Source organism: Hoplias malabaricus, unplaced genomic scaffold (genome assembly GCF_029633855.1).
Source record: "Hoplias malabaricus isolate fHopMal1 unplaced genomic scaffold, fHopMal1.hap1 scaffold_501, whole genome shotgun sequence".
Classification (NCBI taxonomy): domain Eukaryota; kingdom Metazoa; phylum Chordata; class Actinopteri; order Characiformes; family Erythrinidae; genus Hoplias; species Hoplias malabaricus.
The window spans coordinates 315-14783 of record NW_027100766.1 but is presented as its reverse complement, the minus strand read 5'-3'; the positions used below and the strand labels follow the sequence as shown (position 1 = coordinate 14783).

At 41.1% G+C, this 14469-nt stretch overlaps 1 protein-coding gene across 1 annotated transcript; it reads left to right on the top strand.

Moving 5' to 3' along the window:
* Window positions 1-335: 335 nt before the first annotated feature.
* LOC136680174 (plexin-A1-like) lies at window positions 336-10059 on the top strand (the record flags this gene model as incomplete). Its single annotated transcript, XM_066658542.1, has 4 exons — window positions 336-489; window positions 1812-1911; window positions 7511-7625; window positions 9904-10059. Coding segments are annotated over 4 exons (525 nt in total), but the record flags the coding sequence as incomplete, so codon positions are not given.
* Between the last annotated feature and the right edge of the window lie 4410 nt (window positions 10060-14469).

Here is a 14469-nt window from a genome sequence, read left to right as displayed (position 1 = left end):
AAGGGTGGGTTGTTAACAGTACAGGAAGGTTTTTAAAAGTCCAAATACTCGTTAAATACATAAAAAAATATCTTTCCTCTACTTCGCGGAAATTCGTTTTTCGTGGGTGGTCTTGGAACCTGCTGTAAAGTACATTTATGGAAAATATATAATAGCTCTTCACTTTTAAGGGTTAATCACAAACTTTTAAAATTTTTCCTTGTCCAAAAAAACAGGCTCTTCATTCACACATTAAAGGTTAAACATAAACTGAGGTTAAACATAATGTTAATGAAACACACTGATAATGATGTTCTCTTTTTTGTTCTTTTGTTTGTGTTTGACTGGTTCTCTAGTTGGTTCTTCAAGCGAGGAACGTTCCAGATCTGTCTGCAGGAGTGAACTGCTCTTTTGAAGACTTCACAGAGACTGAAGCTCGGATTCAGGGTTCCCGCATCTACTGCCTCTCTCCCACTGCTAAAGAACTCATCCCCATCACTCGTCACCAAGGTGGGTGTATAGTGTGTGTGTGTGTCCAAAATAGTAACTTTACAGGAGAAGGAGGAATCTTCTTAACTTTCAATGAAAGTCAGTGTAAGATGATTTTAGTGCAAGTATTTTTGAAGCGTTTCTATTGGTCCATTCATCATTCACACATGTAAAAGCCAGCTGTTGTTTTCAAATGATGTAGCAAACAATAAAAATTCCACAAAATTGATAAATATAATGCATTTCATAATGTTACCAAAGAATGCAATGTACAGTTATGCTTTTAATCCTGTAATGTGAGCATCCTGATGTTCCTACAAGTTGTGGTAATATTATAACAGTCCATATGATCCTTAATCCAGATGTAACAATGTTGGCCATGGTCATGATAATGCATGCTAGTCTCCAGGATATCAGTTGTTCTCCTGCGTTTAGTTGCTGACAAGACCAATCAATGGTTAGTTTTTCCATCACACAGTGCTTTGAAGTTGGGAAGCTGAAGACTAACACAAGCCTCCTTTGAACCATGTAAAGTTTCAACACATCTTTCAATCTGACACTAACACATCGCTGGGCAGCGTAACATGTTTGGAGAACACTAACTGCCACATTTTCCAAGTCAGTGAACCTGCAATTGCTAGTAGTGCTGGGAAGTGTGTGTTAGACTAGTGTTGCTTCTGGCCACAAATGTGGCATCCTAAGCGTTAAAACGGCAATTTTAAAACGATAAAGCCAATGCTTAGAGTCGTGTTTTTAATGTATCACAATCGTGATGTGTAGAAACAGAATCGTAATTTAATGTTTCTGTCCATATCATGCAGCAGCTCTGTTTGTGTCTATGTGTGGAGGAAATACACATCGCAGGAAAATCCTAACTCAATAGAACTCACAAATGGACCTGGCGTGGTGAATGTTAAGGTGTACACATGAATAATGCACAGAAGATGAAAGAGCTGTCGATCCAGAACGCATTTTAAAATCTTCATCTTCTCCTGCTTAAGGCTTCTCAGTCATTAAACGGGTATTAGAATAGAATCGAGCACATTTCCATGCTGGCGGCCTAAGTCAATTCCTATCGAGCGTCATTTGCTCCGTTCCACAATAGTCACAGTATTCTTACTGTCTCTATGGCAGAAAGAGTGTGGTTTCTCTGTAAAGATGGCTATTTTGATAATGGGAGGATCCTACAGTGCAATTTTGATCACATCCATGGTAATCATAGCACATTCAAAGGCTATTTTTACCAGTGCAGTGCCCCGCTATGAAGGATGGAAAGAGATGTGTTGCTTAGATACCTTTCTTTCTTTCCCTCCATCACACTGACTCTCACTTTCTTTCTCTAGGTGATAAACGTGTGGTGAAACTCTATCTGAAATCAAAGGAAACGGGGAAGAAGTTTGCCAGTGTGGATTTTGTCTTCTACAACTGCACTGTCCACAAATCGTACGTTTCATTCTCTATCTCTCCTTTTTCCCCCCTTTTCTCTCATTCTATCTTCTATTTCCTCTTCCTTATTTTTTTGCCCTTCTCTTGCTTTTTCATGCTTTCTCCTAATTTTCCCGTTCTCCCTTCTCTTTCTGTCTCTCTCGCTCTCTCTTTCTCTCTCTCACACACTGCTTCACTTTATCTTCTCTCTTTCTTTTCTCTGTTCCTCTCATTTTAGCCCTGGGGGTTGTGGGGGTCATATTTCTGTAGCCATGGAAACATGAAGAAAGATGATTGACAGGTTTTTCATGATCTCTGGAGGAAGGGTGTGGTTTGAAGAGCTGCAGATATGTTCTACAGACTGGACCCTCTCACTCCACAAATCACATCAGTAACATGTCATCAGTGTCACGTGAAATTTTCATAAATGCAAAATTTTCACATGATAGCGACAGTATAGCAGCACACAGAAATACATCAACCATTTAGAATCCCTGTGATCCAAATGATGACTGGGATTTGAGGGTCCAGAAGTGTTTCTTTTTTTTTTTTTTTTTTTCTCTCTCTTCTTTTTCTCTGGAAGTGTTTCGCACTCACATGTTACCACAGAGCATAGTGCCACACTCCAGGTCATACAATATTCTCCCAGCAGCATGAGAGAAGAGAGAAGAAGAGGAAGGGAGAAAAGAAGAAAAGGGAAAAAAAAAGAGGGATAGGAACATACAGGGCAGACACATGCACACAGGCAAACACACACACACATTTGTATGCATGCATTAGCATCTGTGTGTGAATAGAAGGTATAAACCCTGTGATTTTAAACTGGGCTGAAGGGTACAGAAACTGCACAATTTCACCCCTTTCTCTTTTTATCAGGAAAGAGGCAAGAGGCTTATGAAGCACACACACACACACACACACACACTCTCTCTCTTTCCACACACACCCCCTCTTATTTATTCAACTGATGAGGTCCCGTGCACTTTGAAATGCCATAAATTTGCATATTAATATTAATCTAATTTGGAGCGGAGCCGTTTTGGGCTGAGGCAAGAAGGGGGTCGGGAAATGAGCGACGCTGAAATGGAAAAGCGCACACAGTCATGATCGCCTCTTAATTAAATAGATCCATGTCTATATGTGCCTGAGTGTTAGTTGTCACACCCTGAGCCGGGTGCCAGGGCCTTCCACACAAGAAACACTCTGCCACTTCATTCTGTTCCCTGAGAACCAAGGCTTAGAAACAGTTCCATATCATGTTTCTCTGTATCATTTTAAATTTTGCAATACCAGTATCATTTTGAATTAAAAACAAAACGAGAGTGGCTTCAACCGTAAAAGTCTGTGTGATCCAGGACGTGAGTGTTTTCTGACTCCAGCTGACTAATCAAGGAGCCCTGATATTAATCACATGCATACTTAATGTAATTTAGAAAGCCAATCAGCGCACTCGATTTTGAAAAAGCAAGCTTATTGGCTCAGAGATGTTGATAAGGCTGACTACTTTTGGTAATGTAGGATTCAATGAGATTCAGTACTAATTTAATTGGTACTATAATGGCATTTAATCTGATACTATCTCTAAAAGAAACTCCAAATCCCTGAAATGGTAACTTTATGGGAAAATGAGTTCTTTAACATATGGCAAGGTCTATGATTTCCTGATAGTTTCAATAATATTTGAACAGATATTTGAATAGTAACCGTATAATGACTCAATTCCTGCTAAATATTGATTCATCTTTTGGGGGCATGGAGAAAGAAAATGAAGAATGAACAGCTGAATAGACTAATGTGAGTGAAGAATAACAATGAGCCACTATTTCTTTTCTTGTTCTTTTCCTCAACAAGGACACAATGTTAAAGGGCAGCTAGCAATTTCAAATCATAAAAAAAAAATGATTTCCTCAATTTGTTATGACAGTGATGATGTCATGATGTGGACGTCGAGTGCCTCTGAAGCGGCATGTAATTTGTTGTAGTAGGTTATGAAGGGATGGAAAGACGTGGATCAGAGAACTGAGATGAAGAGCAAAAGATGTCTGTGGAGGAAAGAAAAAAGGAACAGATTGAGGGACCAATTACTTCCTGAAAAAAGAAAAAAAAATAAGAATATCTTTGTGTGAGCCTGTAAGTGAACTCACATTTCTTAGAGAGCATTTGCCATTTCACTTGCCAGCTAGAACTGGAAAGAAAAGTGATAGCTTCATAGTGAAAGTGAAGGAGGGAAGAGAGAAAAATGACAAATGAGGGGTTGTATTGTCTTTCCTGTTGGGTGTGTGGAGGTGGAGGCCTGGACAGAGCAGCCATTTTAATATCCTAAAAGAAGAGAAAAGCCAAGCCCTACATGAATTTATCTTAAGAAACCACTTCATTTGATGTGTGTGGATTATTATAATTCTGGTTCACAGGGCCAACTGAAATGAGGTCTCCCACCCCATCGTCTCTTGAGCTCTATAGTTGGCTCAGAGCGTCCAGCATGGGCAGGCTTTATGGAGACTGGGAATCTAGTGAGGCCCTGAAATTAACCCCCCACTTCAGACTGTGAGAGGATGGGTTTTAAGATGCGTTCTGGATTGGTAGGGTAGTGAAGAGGGGGGCAGCAACAGGAGTGTGGGATTAAGCCCCTGTTGAGAGAGCGAGAGCGAGTGAGAGAGCGACAGGGGTAGAAGGAGACAAGAGAAGATATAGGGGCTCATTTTTATTCTTCAATCCCACCAGTTCAATCAACCGTTCAATCTTCAATTTCTTTCTTGACCAGCACCGCCTCCAAAACATGAATGAGTCTTTTCATGAAATGGAGCCTTTTTATGGCTTAAATACCTGGATTTTTAAAATTGAATAGTATACGAATATCTTAAGCACTTTGGGAAATGTATATCAACAGACAAAATTGTTTTTTATTTAATAACAATTTTTATACATGTTAATTGGCAAATGTATGATCTGCAGACAGAACTGAATCACTCCATCTAGGCTGTATACACACAGAACACATGGCACCAAAATGAACAAATAAAGTATAATAAATTAGATTTTTAATTTTTGAGATTCTGATTTGAGACTCTACTCATGTTCGGGCCCTACAGTGGTTTTTAATAAATAAATAAATAAAAATAACATGCTCTGCTCTCCCAGCACTCTATCCATATTCAGCCTCATCAGTGTGAAAGTCCTGAATGAAGCCTAACCTATAACCTACAGACAAAAAAACGTGGTGAAGCTACGGTTTATATACCTCGAGTTATAGCACCTCCACAAAGCTTGTGTGTACTCAGTACCCTTAGTGGAACCATGTATGTGTGAGATATCGAGGCCTCTTGATTCTTAAACAGAATTTTTTATAATAATATAATATTTTTAAACGAATATTAGTGCTGAAGCTTGGAACATAACACTTAAAGTAAAAAAAAAAAAAATAAAAAAAAAAATAATCAAAAAATAAAATCCTGTATAATAGCCCTTCAGTATAACTGTTCCACTGACACCGTATGTTTGTCAGAAATTAATTGATGTAGTAGAGTAAGATTAGTGGAAGTGTACTGTTATGTGGAAGTAGACTGCCTAGCTTTTCAAAATAGAGCTTTGCAGGGTCCCATGTTTTATACATTTTTTTCAGATATTTTAAGGAAGTACATAATCTCCAGCTTAAGGAAGGGCATAAGGTCACAGAGCCATTCTGAGGATGCAAGGGGGTGGGGTGATTTCCAATTAAGCAATATTCCTCTCACAAGAAGTGGGACAAAAGCAATAGGTTCTTTAATCCTCTTTCATGTTTTAATGGTTAGCATCATTAATTCATAAGTGTTGTAAGTGGAATTTACTTCTTGAATTTACAAGGCTTCATGTAGGCACAGTGTTATTTTGTAAACGTACATTAAATATCTATAAAGGCTTATTTCACCAAGAGTCAAAGAATGCTAGTTGTATAAATGCTTTATAGCTGGTCATGTAGGGTCATGTACATTGTCATGGAAGGTTTATATAGCTGTTGCGCAGCAACATATTATTCATGACACGGTCCAGTACTGCATTCATAGTTACTAAATTAATAGTGCAAATTAATTCTTAAGTCTTACATTTTTTATTACAAACTGATATTTGTTGAGCAGCTTTGTATATTTGAACAGTGACATCTGTGCCTCACGTTTTTTTCCCCACTTTTAAATCTTGTGGGTGTGCTCACACACTTTCATGGTCATGTCCGTGTATCCGCTTTAACAGACCTTCATTCATTTATTATCAATCACTGCTGGTCCTTCTGTGCGCCTGATCCTGATTGGTGGACTGAATGGATTAGCGCTCTCCAGAGATCCAGCATTAACCAACTGACAAATGGTGTCTCAATGGGAGGTCACTTAACATACACACAAACACACACACAATATCTGTACACACACACACACACACACACACACACACACACACACACACACACTGACTCACTCACTCAGTCCTTTCTTTAACAGTCAGCAGTGGACACTGTAGAACATTCTTTGATAAATGGTCTGTTTTGGATTAGGAAGTAGGGATAATTTCCTTGACCAACCATTTCTCAACTAATTGGACAGCTTCTCTCGACGCACACGCAGATTGGTCAATTAAGAGCATCATGTGATTCAATTATGTGGTCGGCCGTCCTTGTTCTGAACGATCGTTTAACGTCTGTGGGTGAGCAAATCGCTTGGCTGAAATGATTAATTGAAATGAATGGCTGTGTTTTTCCAGCCAAAGCACTCAGAGCACAGTGAATACGGGGCTGTGTGTTTATTTTCTTTCTCTCTCGCTCTCTTTTTCTTCTTCCCCTCCCCTTCCCCTCCCTCCATCTTACCTTCCCCACTCCAACTGCACATCTGTCTTTTTCCTTCCCTGTCTCTACACCCTCTCTTCTTTCTCTTACCTTACGTTTATTCCTCCTTTAGTTTCTCTCCTACTTTCTCTTTTCTTTATGACCCTATGTAGGTAGCCTTCAAATAAAAGTTAATGCTACTGTAAATCATTGATCATAAGGCTATATGACAGCCACATAGGCATTTAAATCTACAAAGACTTATTCCAACAAGCATCGGCTGTTATAGCACCTTCTAGGGTGAAATTGACACTATTTCTCACTCTTTATCTCTCTCTCCTATAACTTTTTTCTCTATCACTGTTTCTTGCTCTCACTCACCCTCTGTCTCCTCTCGGTCTCTTTCTCACTCATCTTTATTTCAGTATTTCTCTCTCTTTCTCTCTCTCTCTCTCTCTCTCTCTCTCTCTCTCTCTCTCTCTGGGAAATCCTACTCTATTTGATCATTCTCTCTCATGTCATCACTCTCTCTTCCTCTCTGTGTCAGTCTAAACCCTGGGTGTCTTACTGAAAGCTCATCTTTGTGTGAGGATGAAAGAACAGCTTCACAAAAAGGTTGACTTTAAAAAAAAAAAAAAAAAAAAGGGAGGGAAGGGGGGAGACAGACGATGAAAGACAAGGACAGTCATTTGCTGGCCATAGAAAGAGGGAAAGGACAGTTGTAGCTCTGTTGTTAGTTCTGTCCTCTGTATCTCTTTTTTTTTTTGGTGTATTTGCTCTTTTTTGCCTTTATTTAGGTCTGTGAACTCTGTGTGTGTGTATTTGCAGGTGCTTGTCGTGTGTGAATGGCTCCTTCCCATGTCACTGGTGTAAATACCGTCACATGTGCACGCAGAATGCAAACGATTGCTCTTTCCAGGAAGGCCGGGTCAACATGTCAGAGGTGAGTCACAAGTCACTTCCTCTCAACATCCTCTCCACTCTGCTCAGGTTATTTATTATGATTATACATTAACACTTTAAATCCTAAACCTACTATTGTTATTAATCTAATTATGTAATAGTAATATTAGTTATGGATCAAACAGGAAATATAGTTGTTAGTAAGTAATGTTTATATATAAAACTACTGCATAATATGTAAAGTCTATACTTACAAGGGTGAGGAAACAAACTGTTGGTCCATATACAAGCCTGTATTAAGAAATATAATGTAGGAAGATTGCCCATTTATATTCTTTCTTTAAATCTTTACAATGGCAGAAGTGTAGCTTAACCCAGTGCCTACAAAAAAAAAACACTAAAACCAAGGGGGTTCAGCAATAAGGAAAAGAAGTGCCAGGATGTTGGGCAACAGCACTGCAAAATGATCACAAAATAGCACAACACGCTACACTAAATGTCTCTACATGTTTAGACCAGCAACAGCAGAATAGAGTCTCTTCCTTTAAGACAACAGAGCTCACAGCATTAACATAAAATTGAAAAGTTTAAATGTTCATCAGTGAACATCTCCACGATTTCAACAACAGAAATACTACAGCAGTCCAAAAAAAAATGACACTCTTTGAACAGTTCCTATTACTTGACCACTCAACAGTCACAATACACAACAGTCTCAAATGGCTCCCTACTGCAACTGTACTGAATTAAATAGGTCACAAAAGCATGTGATGTTACATCAAAATAATGCAGGACGCGGTGCGAGTAGCTAAATTCCAAATGGACACCTTGGATGTCGAATGCACTGTGTGTATGTTGAAGCCATGGTTTCTTGATCTAAGTAGTGCACTGGATAAGGAGTGGGAGGCTGTCTGAGATGCAGCCATGCTCTTCAACTGCAGTATGTGTGAGAACGTGCTGGTGTGTTTGTTGAGCATGATCACATTTATATGAGTTTAAATGTCTCCCTAATTTTATTGTAGCGTGCTACATAGGTCACCACAGCTAGAGTGCAGTTTGGTTGATGGAATTACAATTCCTTGATCTAAGCGTCGTAGAACTGAGGGAGCAGAAAGCCATTTGAGATGCAGCCATGGTGTTCAGCTGCAGTGTGTGAGAATGAGAAACTGCTGGGGTGTTTGTTCACTAAAGTAAAATTGCTGCAGTGTAATAGACACTGCACTGCACCTTGCTGATATACTGTAAACATGCGCCAGTTCAGGCAAATATGTTTATTGTTCTCCAGTCCATATAGACACGGGTGTATTATACTGATATATTGTAAACACACACTGTCGTGTGCTAATGTACATGCTGTTTTACGATATATGTATGTGTTTATGTTTGTAGGTGTGTGTGGGGGGCTGTGGTGTGTGTTTCTGTCGCTCTGTGCTCTTTTTTTTTTTCAGTCTTGGCAGAAACAATTCCCTTATCTCCTCGGCTTAGCATGAGGCCTCTGATTGGTTGTTTGTGTATGCATAGCTGCATTTTAATTGGTCAGAGGGGATAAAACCTCTTTCCAATTACGCCTGGCCTTTGCTTCTCATGCTGCTGTCTGTTGCCCAGGCTGCAGGAGAGAGCAGGCTCATATTCACACACATACACATGCGCAAACACACACACACGCATAAACACACACACGAAAACAGGTTTGTGTCCAGGGAAGAGGATGCTCCTTTGAATCACATCTGAGTACTGAGACCTCGCATGTCAACTCATTTAGATCATCCACTAGCCACACAGTCCCAAAGTTAATCCATCACTCAGACACACACACACACACACACACACACACACACACACACGTACATGCTCATTTATTGTCCACACTCCCCTACTGCTGTTCCCATTTGTTCTGGTTCATGTGGTGACTGGCTGAAGCAGACCCCCACCGGCTGTAGTTATCTTAGCCTTTTATAATCCACTACTGACATGTGTTAGTACTTCTGAGGAGTGTGTGTGTGTGTTTGTTGAAAATACCAAGCTCTAAGTCACTCTTGGTTGTGAACAAATGAACTCAAGTCATTGATTGTGAATGCTTAAAGATAGACTAGCTAAAACATCCCTCATTTCCTCTCTTTTTTTCCTCTCTCTCTTTTTCTCATTCTCTCTTTCTTCCCTGCTCTCTCACTGGGTCTTCTAAAAGGCTCCCCTCTTTCTCTCCCCCACCCTCCTTCCCCTTCTCCATGCCTTTATTTATGTTCTGTCCACGTTTCTTCAATTTTTCTTCCCGCTCTTCTGCTTTACGTGACAACTCTCAAGCTCCCTATCAACAAAAGCTTTGGCGGCTGAGCTATCGGTCCATCTGGAATTGGTTCAGGTGGCAGGGCCGCTTCCCGGCCAGACGCACTGAAAAACACACAGCGGGGAAGAGCCATCGCCACCATTCAGACACCAGCGGAAAGACGGAGAAAAGCCTCAGCCCAATGCAATAACTGACATTTACAAATGAAATCCTCATAAATCAGAGCGAGAGAGTGAGCGAGAGCAATAGAATTAGTGCTGTCCCTCGTTTTTCACTATGACTCTGCCTAGAGAAACAACTTACCTACTGCAGATTACGGAAAGTCCTAAGGAGGTCGCAGCCAAAACAAATGTAGCGCACACACGCAAAGCGAAACTTCAGTGTGGCTGTGGGAAAGTAACTTGTGTTTATAGGCTCTGTCCTATCTGTTCACACAAAGGATTGAATATTTCACTACTTGTTAATTTATAGATGAAAGGAGAGAAGTTGTTCATAAAGAATGTGTTAAAGAGGGCTTTCCTGTTTTGGCTTATTTTCAAGTTTCTACATAATCAGTTGTTGAATTCTAAACAGTCATTCAGAAAGCTTTGACGAGAAACAGTTAATTGTATAGAAAGTCCTCAGGCCTGATTTCCCTGCAGTGGTGGTGACAGGAAGCAGTTGTGATGTCTACAATGTTAATCCAGTCATTGACCCTACAGGTCCATTCTGAGTTTTTCTATGGAAATATATATTTATTTTTTCGATTATATTGCCTTGCACCACCCAGTCCATACCTCTGCTTGGCACCCTGCATAGCTTTGAGCCAAATCTTGAGTTCAGAATGATCATAAAACTGTGTAACTGAGATGCGTCTGTAACCGTCTGATGTAATGATTTCAGTAAGGCATCAAACTCTTAAGACGTCTGGTTCCTATCACAACTGTGTGAATAATTCTGAATCTACCTTCCTTTAAAATGGCACATATTCCATGGGACTACTCTAAATGACTTTGAAAAGTGTTCTAAAACATTTGAACCTGCAGAAAGTTAGATATAATCTGTGCAATTCTACTGTAAACTCTGACAGTCTTTGTACGATAAAGGAACTACATTTTTTGATTAAAGGGACTTGCAATGTTCTAGAGAGAGCAAAAGCCAGGAAAACAGAGCGACAGGGTGTGGGTGTGCAAAGTGTGTGTCTCTTTCTCCCTCCAAGTGAAAGATTCGTGTTGAATGGTGTGTGTATGTGTGTGTAGAGGTGTGAATTCTTTGCTCGGTGACCTCTTTGGCTCGTCGTGTTTACACTGGCATTTACCCAGACTCTTACACCAACCTCCCCCTACACCAACCACCACAGCTGTGTGTGGGGGGAGGACAGAGGGGGGGGGGGGGTGAAGGGATGAGGAGAGGGAGGATACCCCCTGTGGAGATGTGTGGTGCGTGCGTGCGTGTGCGTGTGTGTGTGTGTGTTGTGGGTCTTATCTGTGAGAAGCAGAACCTGCACTGAAGGGCCAGAGGGTGAGCAGACGAGAAGAAGAGAGGGATGGGCGAGGGAGGTATGGATGGCATATATCAGTCTCCTCACACTGGCTGGATCTCTGAAGAGTTAGACTCTTCTTTCTCACTCACCTTTCCTTCTGCCTTTCTCCCTTTCTTTCTATTGCTTTCTGGAACAAAATCTGGTATTTGCCAGATTCAGGATCTGTAAGGGCTTTGGCTGTTGAATAATATCACTGTTAACCTCACAGTGTGTTGTATTGCATACCTGTTTCATAATGTGAAAAATTATTATGCTTGTTTTAATAACTTTTTAAAATGTATTTCTAAAAATATATTTTTGATGTAAAGCACATGGCCCTGGCTTGTAACTCATTCAGTTGGTATTTTTTCTCCTGGGGTCCCCCTACAGGGTGTAATTCATTTCACAGCAATTTCCTGAAATCAAGGGGGAGGGAGGGAGTGGTTTCCTAGCCTCTTCCAAATGTTACGTAGTGCAATTCCTGTAGTCCTGAGCCCAGAGTAGCAACAACAGAGGCTCTGTTCTGCCCATTACAGACCAGTGAAGCATGACAATGATTTTGAAGCTGTAATCATAAGATAAAAATGCTACCTAGTGTTCCTTAACTGCTCCACAGAGGGGCCACTATTCAGTGCTTCACATCAAAACGTTGTCATACTTCTGTATTGATATAGTGACGTCAGCTGTATAGGAATTTATAGGCGAGTCGGGGAAATGAGACACTGTCATACAGTCTGTTTATGTTCTTTATTATACCCCTGAAAGGACCCGGTGAACAAGTGGACAAGTGGCAGTGTTTGGGCTTGGTGTGTGGCGAGAGCCGAAGGAACTTGATACACCCTATGAGGAGGATGAATACCCCATTGCCACACACCAGCCAAGCACAAATACACAACAACACAACAAACAACACACACACACACCTCCCCCAGTTGGAACAGTCCCAGAACACAGATCTAATCCCTAAAACAACCCCATACTGTTCATAGGGGTGCCACTAGGCATGCTGGGAACTCCCTCTTTGAGCCCATGCCTCTCCCAAAATGCTAATTAGACAACTTACTGATCATAGCCTGCTGATTAGTTTATTATGACACAGTTTATCATCCCTCCCCTATTCTGTCCAGCTATAGAAAGGTCCTACCAAAGGGCTTAAGTTACGTAAGTTAGCTTATCAGAAATGATTCTGCTGGTGGGTCATTCATGGGAGTGCTGGTAGATGTGTATCTGTGAGCAGTCTTGATGATTAGAGAATAAGAACGATGAAGAGTGTGAAAACATGTGGAAAACTAATCAGCCAGTATGAGTGGTCTGACCATTATTTTCTATGTATTCTTAAACATTAATGTATATTGTACACATCTCCATTGATTTGTCAATTCCTGACATTTAACGTAATAATATAGGGGCACTTAATCACAGACGGAGGATATAGGACAAGTCCATATTTAAGATGAGTTTGTCTCTTCTCTGCTTTTTCTGCTCCTGCTGCTAGATTTCTTACGCTCAAGCCTCCTCTCATTTGTAACCATTATATCTAAGCCTGCTTTAACAATAGAGCCCACACTGATTTCCCCTTCGGATTCGTCTTATTGTGGCAAATTAAGCAATTGATCAAAAAGGCATCTTCTGTCTGAAGCGCGTGCGTGCACACACACTTTTTTCTTTTTCTCTCTCTCTTTCACCCTTGCTCTCTTTCTTACCCCCCCCCCCTTTATCCCACCCTCCCCTTGTTCTCTCCGTCTTTAGGGCTGAAACTTGAGTTGCTTTAATTTGCCAGGGAAAAGATGTAAAAGGGAGAAAGAACTGAGATAAGGGAGAATGGGGCGAAAGAGTGAGAGCGCGGACTTGCCTGGTTGTCATGGAGATGCAGCGCTTCAGCCCTGTCTCCAACAGTCCCGGGGGAATCCCCCATAATTCTGTGCTTTTCGAGCGCCCAGAAGTACGGAGGAGGAGAGGCCAGTCACCCTCCCACTAATGGAGTCCAGATGTGCGTATGGGGGAGAAGGCAGGGGGAAAAAACAAAAAAAAGAAGAAAAGTCATCCTGGCAATAACAAGTGGGAGATTACATTATGGGAGTGACGCCATTTATTTTCCAAATGTTCTGGAAGAGAGGTGGACTGCACCAATGGTGTAGGGTGGGGGAGAGGGCGAAGTGAGGAGTGCAGGAGAAGGAGAGAAGAAAGAGTGTGATGGTTAAGAAACTGCTCTGCTTGGAGCCAGCTGGAGCGTGACCACTCTAACAAGCGCGAGAGAGCAGGCAGAGCTGGAGAGAGAATGAGAGAGAAAAGGGAGGCGATGGGCAGTGTAGCTGCAGTGCTTTGGCCAGTTGGCTCGTATGCTGACCGCGACGGCTCGCTGGACACACAGCACGTGAGATCTCGCAAAACACTAACTACTTTCTAGAATGTTTCAAATCGTGCCACCACATGCTTAATAGACCCCTGGGTTCTGTTGTTGGTTTAAAAGTGTGAGTGCAGTCCTCAGGTACCAGAGAGGTGTCAAAAAATGTCTCTTTCCATTGGCCAGCTGGACCGACCTATGCTTACACTTTCATCATTCCGCTATATGCCTCTGATAATGTGTGCACAGATTTACCCAGATGGGATATGATGTAAACGCGGGATATCGGGGTTTGCAAATCCTGCCTCGATCGACACAATGGACTTCAATGTTCTGTTCCAGAGCTAATAATCCCAGACAGTGACATTAGTCCTGAGGTGCCTCATGGGTTTATAATCTGCCCATTTCCGTTTGCTTTTGTTCTCTATAATATGTCTTGATGGCATGTTAAATGTCTGAAATCTGGTGGCAATCCAGGACACTTGAGTTGAATAACATGTCACCTAGAATGTTCCAAATTAATGTTCGCAACAAGTACTAGTAATTTTATTGTGAAGACAAATATGAAACTGTGGTTCACTGCAATCTTTTGGACCAAAATACCCCTGTTCTATATCTGACTATCTAAGAAAGTCAGTAAATAAGCCCTGTTGTGTCCCCTTGGTCCATTTCTGTTTGCCAGGAACCAAGAGGTGGTTCTGCAGTACACCCAAAAAAAAAAACAAAAAAACAAAAACTAAAAAGTCTTTCTAGAA